Source organism: Camelus bactrianus, chromosome 7 (assembly GCF_048773025.1).
Source record: "Camelus bactrianus isolate YW-2024 breed Bactrian camel chromosome 7, ASM4877302v1, whole genome shotgun sequence".
Classification (NCBI taxonomy): Eukaryota; Metazoa; Chordata; class Mammalia; order Artiodactyla; family Camelidae; genus Camelus; species Camelus bactrianus.
In genome coordinates, this window is record NC_133545.1 from 12,441,782 (window position 1) to 12,455,873 (window position 14,092).

General features: G+C 43.2%; 1 protein-coding gene across 4 annotated transcripts in view; it reads left to right on the forward strand.

Annotated features, from left to right (window-relative positions):
• The window catches only part of SLC37A3 (solute carrier family 37 member 3), a 37,606-nt gene extending 29,921 nt beyond the window's left edge, over positions 1 to 7,685 (forward strand). For 3 of the 4 annotated variants that reach the window (XM_074366919.1, XM_074366918.1, XM_045510981.2), the window contains 5 exons: positions 91 to 192; positions 774 to 821; positions 1,805 to 1,956; positions 4,982 to 5,047; positions 6,303 to 7,685. In XM_074366919.1, the coding sequence (XP_074223020.1) occupies positions 91 to 192; positions 774 to 821; positions 1,805 to 1,956; positions 4,982 to 5,047; positions 6,303 to 6,395 (461 nt within the window). In that variant the 3' untranslated portion in view covers positions 6,396 to 7,685. The other variant, XM_074366920.1, reaches the window with a different exon arrangement.
• Positions 7,686 to 14,092: the final 6,407 nt, after the last annotated feature.

The following is a 14,092-nucleotide window of genomic DNA, read 5'->3' on the forward strand; positions in this document are numbered from 1 at the left end:
AGCCGGTAGTGGGTCTGTGGGAAGCAAGGGTCAGGTGGCTGAGCTAAATTTTAAACGATTTTAATTGGGTTGCGCTCTTTGTGCTTGAAGGTGGAACTTTGCAAGGCTTCATCTCTGATGTGTTACAGAAGAGGGCCCCGGTTTTAGCTCTCAGTCTGCTCCTGGCAGTTGGGTCCCTCGTTGGATATAGTCGTGAGTATTCCCTTGCAATTTAATCGTTTTCCTGATCTCTTAGGACTAAGGCATTTATTTGCCTTAAGTCAGTGACAACCCTGGGGAGATCGTTGAGACCAGCCACAAAGGCATCAGATGGGACCTTTGTGTTGTCCTGTAAATGCCTGGTAAGAGTATCGTCACATAGTTTTATTTGTGTTGCGGAGGAAACTGGCATCGCCCCTGCTTTGTTGGTTTGTTTAAAAGCTTGCCTGGGAGTGTATATGCTTTGTTCGAGGGTAGGCTCCAGAGGGGCAGCCTTAGAGCCAATAAAACAATAAAAGGGACAAGGATTCAAAAGAGGAAAGATGGTAATTAGTAGGTTTGGTATATGTTCCTTAAGATGCTGCTGAGATGGAAGTAGTGCTTTTCTGTAGCTTTTAGGAGTCCCATTAGCTTGAGCACCAGCAAGAGGCGGACATTCCAGATAAACGCTGGAGGAGGCGGTGATGGAGCCTGTGTCTTTTGTTGTCTCCGGGAGTGACCTGTGTGTGCTGTTTGGTGGAGGCACGTGTGATGCGCTCTTCACATCATTGTTCTGTGTCTGTCTGACCTCACAGGTTCTCCAGACGACAAGTCCATCAATGCACTTCTGATGGCTGTTACAGGTATGGCGATGGCTCCTCTATAAACAGAAAGGAAAAAAGGAACCTGATTTCTCCCTCAATTTGAGTAATACTAAAACCTTAGTTAGAGAGCACGCAGGTGGTAACAGGAAAGACGCCTCATCCAGACTCTCATTTCTCTGCTGTTACATGACCTCCTCAGTCCTGTTGTTACAGAATCAGTCCCTTTTGACAGAGTTTGTCTAAGGTTTTTGGTTGCTGCCCCACCCTCTTACTATTACTTCTGGAAGTGGCTTAGGAAGACACCACACTGGAAACCAGGTCACTAGCTTTCAAAACGTCCAGTATAGCTCCTGTGTGGGAATTGGCCAGTATTTCATTGCTTGAGCCTCAGATAAAGCAATTGAGTGCAGTTAAGGACCATGTTTTAGAAAAATTCTTATTTTTAAACTTGAGATTGTAAGACAGTGGGAGCTGCTCCTGCTGAATGAGACACATGGAGCTGATCCAGCCCCGTGAACAGATTCACCTGGGCCACCTCTGCTCAGTTTGGACAGCCGCACCGAGAGCAGTGGCAGGTGGAACCCTCTGCACCGTTTAAGTCACTTTTTCTCTTCTCCCTCTTTTTTTCAATGTTTGGTTGAATTTGGGTAGTCACATGCTCTACAAGGCACCTCTGCTGTAATGGAATTTGACAAGCTAGTGCAATTAGTTGTTAGTGCATGCACACTTCACAGGATTAGAAAGGTGTGGTCACTGTATTTTCTGTATCTTTACTTTCTATGAAATATACTGTAGGGTCACATAATTCACAGAGGGATTTCAGAAAAGTAGCTGCTAACTAGTTTGAAGATGATACTGTCTGGGGAAGTTTTCCATTTTTTGCTGGTTATTTTTTCCCCTTCTCTTCATTTTTCTCCAACAAACTGATTAAAATATTGGGACAAGATTGCCTTATTCAGTAGATTCCTGGTGTTGTTACGAATAGTATCTTAACTAAGAACATGTTCTGTTTATGACTTCAGGATTTTTTATCGGTGGACCCTCTAATATGATTAGCTCTGCTATTTCTGCGGACCTGGGCCGTCAGGAGCTGATCCAAGGGAGCAGTGAGGCTTTGGCGACCGTCACAGGGATTGTTGATGGGACGGGGAGCATCGGAGCTGCGGTGGGCCAGGTGAGAGAGCAGGAGAGGGGTTGACGTTGAGTGTTCAGTAGCTGTTCAGCGGTGGAAGAATTTGTACCAGCCTGCTGGGCCGCAGTAGGTGGCACTCTTACGCTGTAGTGTGCTGTACAGGAAGTCCTGGGCTTTAGTCTCCTCTGAGGCCCAGCTGATGTGACCTAATATGGAAGGTCCCTCTACATTTTTCAATTCCTTCTTTCCACTTTTACTTCCAGATTCTTCCTGTCTAGAAGTAAGCTAGCACCTCATAAGACAGGTCCTTCATTCCCGCCCTTCACCCCCTCTTCCAGCCTGAGCTTGGCACTCCAAGGAGGCCATGAGACACATCCTTCTTATTATCCCCTACCTGACACTCAGGCCCTACCTCCTCTCCGCCGACCAAACACACACCTGTGCACATGGTCCTCAAATGGATCCCACCAGAAATTGCCATGGACTCTGCAGCTGCCCTGAGGCACCTTCTCTGCTTCCTACAACCGTGTCTCAAAAGGCAGTTCATAAGAGGAGGGTATATAGTTCAAGTGGTAGAGCACATGCTTAGCATGCACAAGGTCCTGGGTTCAATCCCCAGTACTTCCTCTAAAGATAAAATGAATAAATAGGCCTAATTACCACCCCCTCCAAAAAAATTAAATAAAAGGCAATTCATAAATGTCTTACAGCAGAATCATCTGGGATGCTCATTAAAGGACAGAACACTAAGCTTACTGTAGACTTACTGCATCAGAACCTGGGGAATCTGTATTTCAGCAAGCCTTCCTGGTGGTTCTTATGCACACTGAGGTTTGAGATCTTCCAGGCTAAGCTTGGTCTACTGTAGGTAGTCAGAACTATTCAAATTGATCTTTTTTGCTTAAATCCAGCTTCTGAAAGATAATCTCTCCTCTGGGATGGTCATGAGCCCTGCCTCTCCTGGGGTACACTACTCCAGGTCATTGAGTGCTAATTTTGTGAAATATAGATTTGAGAATCATCTGTAATGGATAAAATAGTTGAAACTATGGAAGTGATATGATGTTTAATGGGGAAAGAAAATACAGGCAGAACCTTAGGGGATGCCCTGTGGTCAAAGAAGCAGAAAGCCAGAATTTGAGGAGCTGTGTTGTTACTGAGATAGGTCATAGATGTGGAGAGGTCAGGAGAAAGAATGGAGAAAAAAGGCTTGCAGTTTTGACAGTTAGGTCATTAATGGCCTTAAAGATTGGTACCCTGCCTAAATGGGGTAGATCAGCAGTGTTCGATTGCTGGTGGTTAGCGAGAGAGCAAGTACTGAGGATGATAAACCACTTAATGCTGATCTCCACCTGGCCATAGAGTGTATATTTATTTGTTAATGTCTGTCTCTCCCACTATAATGTGAGCTTCCTGAGGGCAGCATTCTATTTATTTTGTGTTCCACTGTAGCCCCAGTACCGGGAACAGTGCCTGGCACATAGTAGGCCTTCAGATATTTGTTGCATGGTTGTAGAATGAATGATTGATAGGATCAGTGTGTTTGCATATTTGATTATGACACCATGGTTTCTTCACCAAACGGTGCTGGGAAAACTATATATGCACATTGCAAAATAGTGAATTTGGACCCTTACGTTACACTGTGTACAAAAATTAACTCAAAATGGATCAAATACCTTTAACTTTAAGAGTTAAAGAAAACATAGGGATAAATCTTCATGACAGATATATACCAGTGGTCAGTAAGCACCTGAAAAGATTCTGTGTCCTTAGTCATTAGGGAAATGCAAATCAAAAAGATGAGCTACCATTTCATACCTAATTAGGATGGCTATAAATAAAACCAAATAACAAGTATTGGTGAGGATGTGGAGAAATTCCCAAACATTGCTGGTGGGAATGTAAACTCGCATGGCTGTTGTAGAAAACACTGTGGTGGTTCTTCAACAAATTAAGCGTAAAATTACCATATGACCCAACAGTTCCACTCCAAGGTATGCTGTACCCCCAAATAATTGAAAACAAGGATTCAGATATTTGTATGCCAATGTTTTTTGCAGCATTATTCATAATAGCTAAAAAGTGGAAACAAATCAAGTGTCCATTGATAGATGAATGGATAAACAGAATGTGGTATGCCTATGCTATGGCATATTATTCAGCCATAAAAAGGAATGGAGTTCTGATTCCTACAGAATCAGAGTTCTGATTTGCTACAGCATGGTTGAACCTTAACAACATTATGCTAAGTGAAATAAGCCAGATGCAAAAGGACAAATATTGTGTGATTCCGCTTAACATGAAATATCTACAATAGGCAAGTTCATAGAGACAGAAAGCAGATGAGAGGTTATCAGGGGCTGAGGAGAGGGGGATCATGGACAGTTATTGCCGAGTTAATGATAGTACAGTTTCTGTTTGGGGTGAGGGAAATTTTTGAGAATAGGTAGTGGTGATGATTGTGTAACATCATGAATGTATTTGATGCTGCTGAGTTGTGCACTGAAAGATGGTTATAAATGGCAAGTTTTATGTTAAATGTATTTTACCATAATTTTTAAAAAGAAAATGGGTTAATTGCTATTGGATAGATTTCAGTAATTGAAAATAAAGGAAAAGACTATGCTGTAGAGTGTCAAAGTCATACAGTAATCCTGTGAGCAAATAGCATTATTGAAAAATGAGTGGTATACTTAAACGACGAACTATTTTTGAAAGCATCAATTATAGTACCTTTCATTGGAAGAAGGAATGATTAAACGGAAGTGGCTTGAGGCTATTCATCTTTTTCTCTTAATAGCAAAGTGAGTAAAAATAAACCTCCTGGACTTGAGCCTTTTGTTATGCAATTTTTTTATTTGGACTCTGCCCACTTACCAAACAAAGTTGTCAATAAAGCTTAAATAGGAGCATATATATGTGAAAGAGTTCCTTAAACTGTGAAACATTGTACGAATCCTAACTCTTCTTATTTTCTAGAAGACCCATGTGTGATCTACTGTTTAGCTACTTCATTTTGCTGGTTTATAGAGGGTTATATTGTGATTCCTTTTCTCCCTTTTAGTATTTAGTGTCTCTGATCCAGGACAACCTAGGATGGATATGGGTTTTCTACTTTTTCATTCTTATGGTAAGTGTGTGCTTTTCTTTTTTTCTTTTAACTATCATTTTTAAAAATTAGTTCAAAGCATTTACTTAAATCATTTCTTAAACCAGAAAAACTGCTGATTGCTTTTATAGATTCTCTTGTGAAAAGTAACATGTTGTTATTCTAAAAGACACATCCTTTTTTCAAGGAGGGGAAGGGCTGTTAGTTTGCCCTTGACCTGAGTCTAGTGAGTATTGTCATTTATAATTCTAGAAAAAATGATGAGAGACTTATATATCCCCAGGCATTAGTCAGGGTACTCTTCTGGGGTACTCTTGATCTGCTAAATATAATTTGGAAATTCTGAAGGAAATTACAGTGTACACCAAGCCACAAAGGGTTAAACAAGAAACACTGCTATAATTAACACTGTTGTGAAAGTTCTGAAATGAACCTTGAGTCTCTTGAGAAAATATCTGTTGTGCCTTACACATTCTTGGCTGAAACTCTACTTTCCAGGAAACAGCCAATACAGAATAAAGCCTTTTGCTTTTAAAACATTGCTCTCTGTTGAAAAAGCATGTGACATGCTCTTATCACAGTATTGAGACAGTGCTCGAGACAGGTCCACTACTAGAGAGTCTGATGATGGCTTCGTCCACCAGGGGATGCATTTAGTATCCTGTTCCTAAATCTAGGGCATCCTAATTGGATGCAGCTTCCATCACCCCACGTCCAGATACTCTCCTCCAGCCTTGTTCAAGGAGCCTTGGGGATAGCTCAGCGCTGGAATTCCCTGGAGCTGCCTTAAGGCTTACGTACTCTGCTGTCACAAAGGATGCTTTCTTCTGCCTAACCGCTGCCTTCTGACTGTTAAAGACTGGTCCATATAATTCTGTTTTACTTCTGATATCCATGCTAAGTAGAGGGAAATATTTCCTGATGAACCTGCTGGTATGATCATACTAGAAGTTGTAATAGAAAGAAAACTGAACTATCAGAAGAAATACTGTTTTAAATATGAGCTCCAGTATCAATTTTCTGCTCTACCTGTAGCGAATTATGTAATTTGTGTACCTCAGTTCTTTTTTTGGAGACTGTAATGTAACGTTAAGTATTTTGTAATATTAATTATAACTTTCAAAATCATTTTCTAATTCATTAAAGATTGAGTTATCTTTGTACGAAGTCAAAAATGAATGTAATTGTCCAGATTGATTATTACGTTCAAAACACGATGCTGTATCAGAATTGATTAAATTGTCGCTGCATATTTAATGCTTTTTTCTCTTCACAGACAAGTTGTACAGTTCTATTTATTTCACCACTAATAGTGAGGGAAATAGGCTCTCTTTTGCAAAGACGACAAGCTCGCATATTGAGTGAGTGACGGATGCCCACAAAAGAACAACAGGAGACACGCCAGGACGGTAATTTCTAATCCACCCTATTGTGGGGTGGTCTTAGGAGCTCCAGCGTAGCCTCGGATTGTCAAGCCTCTTTCAGCAGTGTCAGCCACCTGAGATGCTGACCGGACTGAAGGCTGGGAGGTTTTTCTACACTACAGCAATCACTGTTAATGATTTTTATCGTTGTTTCACAAACGTACTGAATGGCCTAGGACTCTTCCAGGGTCTTTGCTGGCCTGTGGCGGTGTATGCCTTCAGCGCTGAATGCTACATTGGGCTTGGACCCTTGTTCTCCAGCCTGGAAAGCTGAGTGACCGCGAGGCAGTCATGCGCGGCTTCTATCGACGACATATGTGCTCCATGAATAGAAAGGATGGCTGCATTTTGCTTTGGGAATGAGTTTGCAGAGAGTGGTTCATCTTTGAAGCACCAAATCCTGATCAAGTGCTCCAGCTGGATCCAGCATAAGCCTGCCTGGGACAGAGGATCCCTTTGTTAACTGCGGTGGGAAAAGTCATACTACATGCTGATTGGCTCCGTCACTCTGGATCTGCTCTGAGGTCATTCAGCTCCAGAAGCAGACGTATCTTCAAATTGTTGTCAGCTTCTCCTCTGTCTGCATTCAGAGCTGTCCCTGACTCCTGGAAGCTCTTAGTCTTCCTCTTAAGGACCATACGGTACATCAGCTGTGAACATTCCAGTGTGTAACTTATGACTGAAGTACTCAGCCCCAGACTTGTTCTCTGGGACTTCAGGATCCACTAGGAAGCTGCTTGGCTTCCTGTTTTCAGAGGATTGATCTCTGCCACAACCGGGTTCCTTGAGTTAACCTCAGCAGGAGACTAGAATTAGAATAAAAGGATAGACCTTCAGGCCCTGTAAACGTTAAGCGTGTGACACTGAATCACATTAATGGATTACTGGGCCTGAGGGGTGTCTAGGTGTCCATTCTTTAGAAGTTTGTAGCGTACGTGTCCTCAAGGCTGTGAATTCTGTACTAATTATCAATATTTTAAGGTTATTCTGTGTATATATATATTTTAAATTATATAAATGAACAGGCAAAAAATGTGCAATTTTGAGGGCTGCCTAATTTGCATTAGGTTAGGAAATATTTTTCAACCTCTTGCTTTATACTCTGAAATGTGATGTGTTTATGAACTTGTTAATGTTATTTAATCAAGCAGACTGCCAATCAGTTAATTGCTCATTACTGACAAAAAGGGAAAATGAAACACAAAAAGGGAAAATAAACTGACTTTTATAATAAATATCTGTCCATCTGGTTACTTTGTGTGTGCTCTGAGCTCCGCGACGTAGCATGTGATTCACGCCTCGCGATTTCCTGCTGTTGAGCGTTCCCTAGTGACCACTCACTGATGCTGCGGGGTTGCCAGACCACAGGTTCTCCCCTTCTCGGTGCTGGGATGGCCCCGTTTCTGTTGCATTCTGTGGAAGCCTTGCCTTCCCCTTTGTGTAAGATTGTGCTCGGGTTGGATGAGTTGCCTGATTGTAATTTAAGAATTTTCTGTAGATGAACCCCATTTTGATACTTAGCCTCTTTCTGACATTTGGCTGAGAGAGGTTCCTCTCCCGCATCTTTGTATCCCATGGTCACATCTTCGTATCCTGACCCCAACCATTGTTTTCTTGCCCACTTTAAACTTAGCTGGGTGAGTGTCCCCCTGATCTCTCTGTAGACTGTAAGCTATACCTGAAATGAAATTATAAGTAAAATAACTGCTCAGCACTGAATGTAATTATACCTTGCACTGTATCTTGCAGAATAATAGGAAGTATATCTCCTCTTGTGGTCCTAGCAGTCCATGTACAAATTAGCCTTAAAGAACTCCTAAGAGTTAACTTCACTTTTTCCTTTTTTCCCCTGGAAGAAAAGGCCACACAGTGAAGGCTAATTTGGAAAAGGATTCTTCTCTGACAGCTCAACCTCTGATACTTTCTGGGTTGAAATACAGTGCTCTGGCCTACCTTTCCTTGTCATACGGTGGGTTTTTTTCCCTTCCTTCCATATAGTTTCAAAGGAAAAAGGCTCCTCTCCACTTCTACTTATTCTATTCCTCACTGCTTCCTGGAGGACCAGTGTCCCACAGTCAACACGGACACACGAAAAGGGCCCTCTGTGTGTGTCTTGACGTTCAGCGGGATGGAGGATAGAAGAGGCTCCCATTCCCTCCTTCCCTCCCCCTTTAAAACCCCAGAAGTCCTCCCTCCTCCCACACAGGTAACTGATAAAGACTTTTCTTGTCCCTGTTAGTTCTTCTGACTTAGGTCCTGTTTTCCTCTTCACATCCAAACCCTCTGAGTTAACAGATGGTGTCTGCTCCCTTCCTGGCAGCGCTACTGACTTCCTCCTCGACTGGGTAACTGTGTGTCTGTTCGCCCAGGACAGTTCTGGTTTATGCCTGATGTTCTGACATAATTAACGTATCATAATTATAGCATATCCCTTTGCTCTCCAGGTGTCCTAGTTTGGATATCTTATCCTTAACCTTTTACATTTTTTGCATCACCTTACAGAAACCGTGCAGCTGAAGGTCCTCGAATTCAGAGATTTTTTTTCATCCTTACCTTTTTTAAACCTCTTACACTTGACACCGGTAACCACTTCATCTTTCCCAGGACTTCTCCTCTTTGGCTTCTGTGGCATTTTAATGGATTGAATCTTCTTAACCACCTGTCTTTTACTGGGGTCTCCTCTCTGTTCACCCTCTGCTAGTTCCTTTCCTACAGTAGGTGTCACCGGCTTTCCCAGACAAGCTGTTCTCATCATCTAATAATAGCTCCGTTTAGTACTTAGTGAATAAGAAGCCACTAAAGAGAGATGTGGCATCAATTTATATAATGCTGTCTGGTGTTTAGTTAACAGCAAGTCTCAAGGGAAACAGGCTCAACTTACATAACCTCAGCCCTCCTCCCATCCCCACACAGACCACTCTGCCAATTACTGACCTGAATGGTTTTCATGTTTTCTGAGTCACAAACCCTTTTGAGTCTTTGAAAGCTATTTACCCTTTCCCTAGATCAAAATGCACATATCTTTTTGTCTTTTTTTTTTTTTCAGGAAGCACCTGTTTTATTTTTAATTAAAAAATGTTTAATTGTGATACAATACACATAATATAAAATGTACCATCTTAGCCATTTTAAGTGTACCATTCAGCAGTGTTGTCAGTGTTTTTTTTCCTCCTTCCTTACCTTCTTGTCTGTAATACCCCCTTTTTTAACTCTTTGCTTTTGAAACTTAAGTTTTCCTTCAAGGTTTGGCCCAGCACCGTCTAGTCCAAGGGTCCTTTTCCCAGCCAGCCTTGCTAGCCCTCCACCGTCTCGCCTTTTTTGTTACTTAACATCAGTATTACTTATTTGGTGCCTAGCTGTTTCTGTCTTACTTGTTTTTATATATAAGTCCCCAAGGAGATAATCGGTCTTTTTCTCCAATGCATAGTTCCTTGCATGGTTGGTACCGAGTAAATGTTGATCGTGTTGGAAAAGGTGGAAGGAAAAGGTGGAAGGAAAATGGGAGAGTGGAGGGTGGGCAGGGTGGGGTGTGGCTCCCCAACGCCGCAGGTGGCCCTTCCTCTTCTTTAAGTGCTCCTGCAGCAAATGGCCAGCTTATGCGGCCAGGCCGCCTGGCAGAGAGCACATTCTCCTCTCCTTGGGCTCTCAGACCTGTCAGCTCTCTGGGTGAGCTCAGCCGGCCACAGGGAACAGTGAACTTACTGCTGCAGAACGAACCCCGTGCTTTTCAGCTTGCTGTCCTTATTCCTGCCACGTGTTTTTGCCTGGACTGCCCTCTTCCTTCCAGTTCTGTCCGTGCCTCTCAGCTCCTGCCGCCTCACCTCCACGGAGCTTTTCCTCATCACCCCACAACTAACGCTCTTTCCTTTCTTTGAACTTCAGAGCTGTTAACAGGTAGACCACGCAGTCCGCCCGGGCTGAGTGATTTTACTGCCTTATTTCGTTCTCTGGTTGTCCCTGGTTAAGTTAGCATTTCCTGCATTAAATTGTGAGCATGAAAGAGTTGGCTCCATGTCCAAGGTCGCAGCAGCCACCGAGTCAAGGCAGCCGGTTTACCTTCCCGCGTGACCTCTGTACTTTCAGGCTCAGGCTCGTCTTCCTTTCACTTTTCCTTAAGTGCCCCAGTCGTTTCTGATAACCAGGTTTGTTTCAGCATACATCCAGAATAAATCAGATTCGATATGAGATTTCTGTGTGCAAACTTAGATAATACAAATCACTTAAATGGTTATACATGTGTTACAGGTAATTATAGGTGACTGTAAGTGTATGTAACTGTTACATTTAACTGTACATACACATGCACATACAGAGATATGTACACATACGTCAACGCTAATACTGGAAAGAGAATTCTGTGCTTGAGCCCCCAGTGGTGTCTTCCCATAATCACTAGACAACACTTAATGTGTGCACACGACTTTAAAAAGTGCCCTCCCACCTACTACCCTCTTTTGTCCCCACCGCATCTGTGGAGGTAGGAGGGCCCGTGGTTCTATTCCTTAGATTAGAGAACGGAGGCTCAGGGATTTGCCCAGGGTCGCACCTCTAATAAATGAGAGCAGTACTAAATCAGGACCCAGGTCTTCTGACTTCACGTCAGTGTTTTTTCTGTGTTGCCACACGGCCTCTTCTCATTTGACTTTAATCTTATCCTAGGCTTACTTCCAAGGTGTACGTTGTGCAAATGCTTTTGTCGTCAGCACCAGCGTCCCGCAGGTGAGCAGGCCTGTCAGATGCTGTGAAGCTTTGTCGTATGACTGCCTCCAGCCTTGCCCCTGCTGCTGGACCAAGCGCCCCCACGGCCCCTCTCTGCAGTGCCTTCTGCTCCAGGTTTGCCTTTTTAAAGAACACCTCTTCCCTCTTTCCTGGTCCTTCTGTCTGAGGCTCAGGAGGACCTGACAGACTGTTGTATTGTGAGTCTTCCCTCCTCCAGGGCCCCTGGGAATTGGTGGAGGTTATCATGTCATGTACCGACCTGAGCCACGTCTCCTCTTCCCTCTTGACCAAGGTCCCTGCTCTTCCCCTTCTGTCTAATGCACGTTTAATTAACTTTGAATGAGAGTTTTGCTTCCCAAATGCCATTAGTCAGCTTTTTACTGCCTGCTGTTGTCCTCTGATGAAAGAAATAACTTATTTTTCCTTTTTGCCCTTTCAGAAATGAGATAAAAAGTAGCAAAATCATTTGAAACCATTTTAAGTCCTCTGATACAAAGAAGTTGTCAGCTTATAACTTCATCATAAGTGAAATGCTGATAAAAAGGCTACCTGTTTGATGGGAACATTCTGGGTTTTAATGGGATAATTGTATTTAGGTAAAACCTTTCATCTGAGGACTTCAAAGATCTTCACCTTGCTTAATAGTTATCATGCCCTAAAGAGTGACACCAGGATACCACAGGCCTAAATGTGTGCACAGGCATTTGCTTATTTATTTAGCATTTTGTTTGTTTTCCTACGCTCACCATAGAAAGTTTCAGGAACCTAACCGTTGCTGTGGATTTCCATTAAAAAACAGTGCCTAAGAAACAGTATAGATAACTTGTCTCTGTTGCATGGAATGAAGATGTTAATGGGGTTATAAAATCGAGACCACTCTGGAGCCAAGAGAGTGAGCCTGGGAGGTGAAGGAGCAGTGACTAAAGCAGAGGCAGCAGAGAGACCCTTCCCCAAACAGCCCCATCGTCCTGAGACAGGTTTCATCCTCATTTGCGCTACTAGGTGGGTTCCTGTAAAGATGATTCTGTGAGTAGGCTCTTGTAGGGAATATAAGTCATTTAACAGAGCTTTTGAAATTCAAAACAAGCCTGTGTCCTGGCTGAAGGAAAGGCCCCTAATTAAGAGCAGAGCCCCCAACCTCCACCCCCTACTCCTGGTCGCTGCAATCACTTCGAGGCTGTTGAAACAGCCTCTGGATAAAGAGATGGGTTACTTAAGAGAAGAGCCTTTTAGAGAAAAAGCCGGCAAGAGTGGCCCACGGGGATGCCCCTTGCTGCCCCCTCCCACGTCCATCTGCTAGTGGGCTTTGGCACAAGCAGCTTACTTCATTGCTGCAGGATCTAATTTATAAGGCGATTTTTGTATCAACATTTATATTTTCCTCCCTCCACCCTCCCCAAAGAAACAGTTCTTTCCCGTTGGGATCCTTTCCGCATCTCAGGCCGCTCATACCTCTTGACTCAGCAGGGGGAGACAAAGTTCCAGGGACCCCGCCAGCTGCACTTGTCTGCCCAGAGTGCCACCTGTGCTTTACCTCATTATTACTTCAGATCAGTTTGTTTTGGAACCCTCCCGGCTCTTGGAAGTCCTTGGTGTCCCCCCCGCCCACCCCCCAGCCTCCTGTCACCACTGGTGATGGCCCCACCTGCTTTACTGAAGGATCAGGCCCATCTGGAGTTTCTCCACTTGGGCAATTCTGTCTCGCACAGGAATGGGTGCCTAAGCCTCACTCTAAATCCCACGCCCTTTGATTAGCTTCTCTTCACCTTTCCCCCCTAGTCCTTCAACCCTCAGTTGAGACCCCCAGTCTTCCCTTCCACACCTTGCTGCTCCCATCCCTTCTCTTATGAGTAGTAACCACTTCTCCAAATGTATAGTGTACCCCTGTGAACCCGGGGGACCTACCCATGTGAACCCAGGTGGTCTACCCACGCAAACCCCAGCCACGCTCTCCCGTAAGGCCGTTCCATTGTTGGATTGCTCTCATTGTTAGAAAATTTGTTTTACTGGGTAAAAATCTTAGTTTCTTCCATCAGTCTTAATTCTTCCTTCCAAAGCAACAAAGATATAGATATATATGTATTTTTTCTCTCTTGATATATTTGAAGACAACTTCCATCTTCCCCTTTCAGCTTTTTAAGCTTCTAATCTTAAATTTTTATTGAGGCTACCCCCCCCCATTGCTTTCTGATCAAAGCTGGCAGTCTCCGTTCTTTACTTTAGATGTCGTTAACTACCTTCTCATTCTTTGAATTCTGTTTCTCTCCGTTTTGATTTTCCCTTTTCCTCCTAATCCTCAATCCCAGGAAAGCTCTCTAGACAAAACTGTTTCATCTGTGTTCCAGACATTTTTGTTCATACTGTTTTTAGTCTTCACCCATCTGGAAAATTCTGGAAAGTCAGGACTACCTTCTAATCATTTTAGAAAATCCTCTCATGTAGTACCTGATAAGTGGGAGGTAGAACTTGGTTAATGTTTAATTTTGTCTGTTCAAGTTCCCAGTAATTTTTTTTTACAAAGTTCTCTTTTTCATATTTTTAAAAAATCTCCTGATGACTACCAAATTGTTCTCTCTAGCCCCAATTTATTACTCATTTTCCAATCTTAAATTGCCTGGCCATCATTAGGATGTCCTGCCAGCAGCCCAGTGTAATATAGTTCATTTTCTCACCCACCCTCCCTGCAATCCCACTTCCCACATAACTTTCCTAGTGGTCTTTGTTTAATAAGCTGCTTGAAACATTTCTGAGTGACCTTGGGCATCAAGGAATACTTTGATTCTTATTCATTAGGCAGCTCTCTCTTACTACTGGGCTGTGAGTCTCCTCTGTGCCCTAATTCTCACATTTTCTGGTTTGTCTTTCACTGTCAATGGCAACACCATCTTCCCCAGGCTCACAGCCTTAGGGATCATTTTGACAC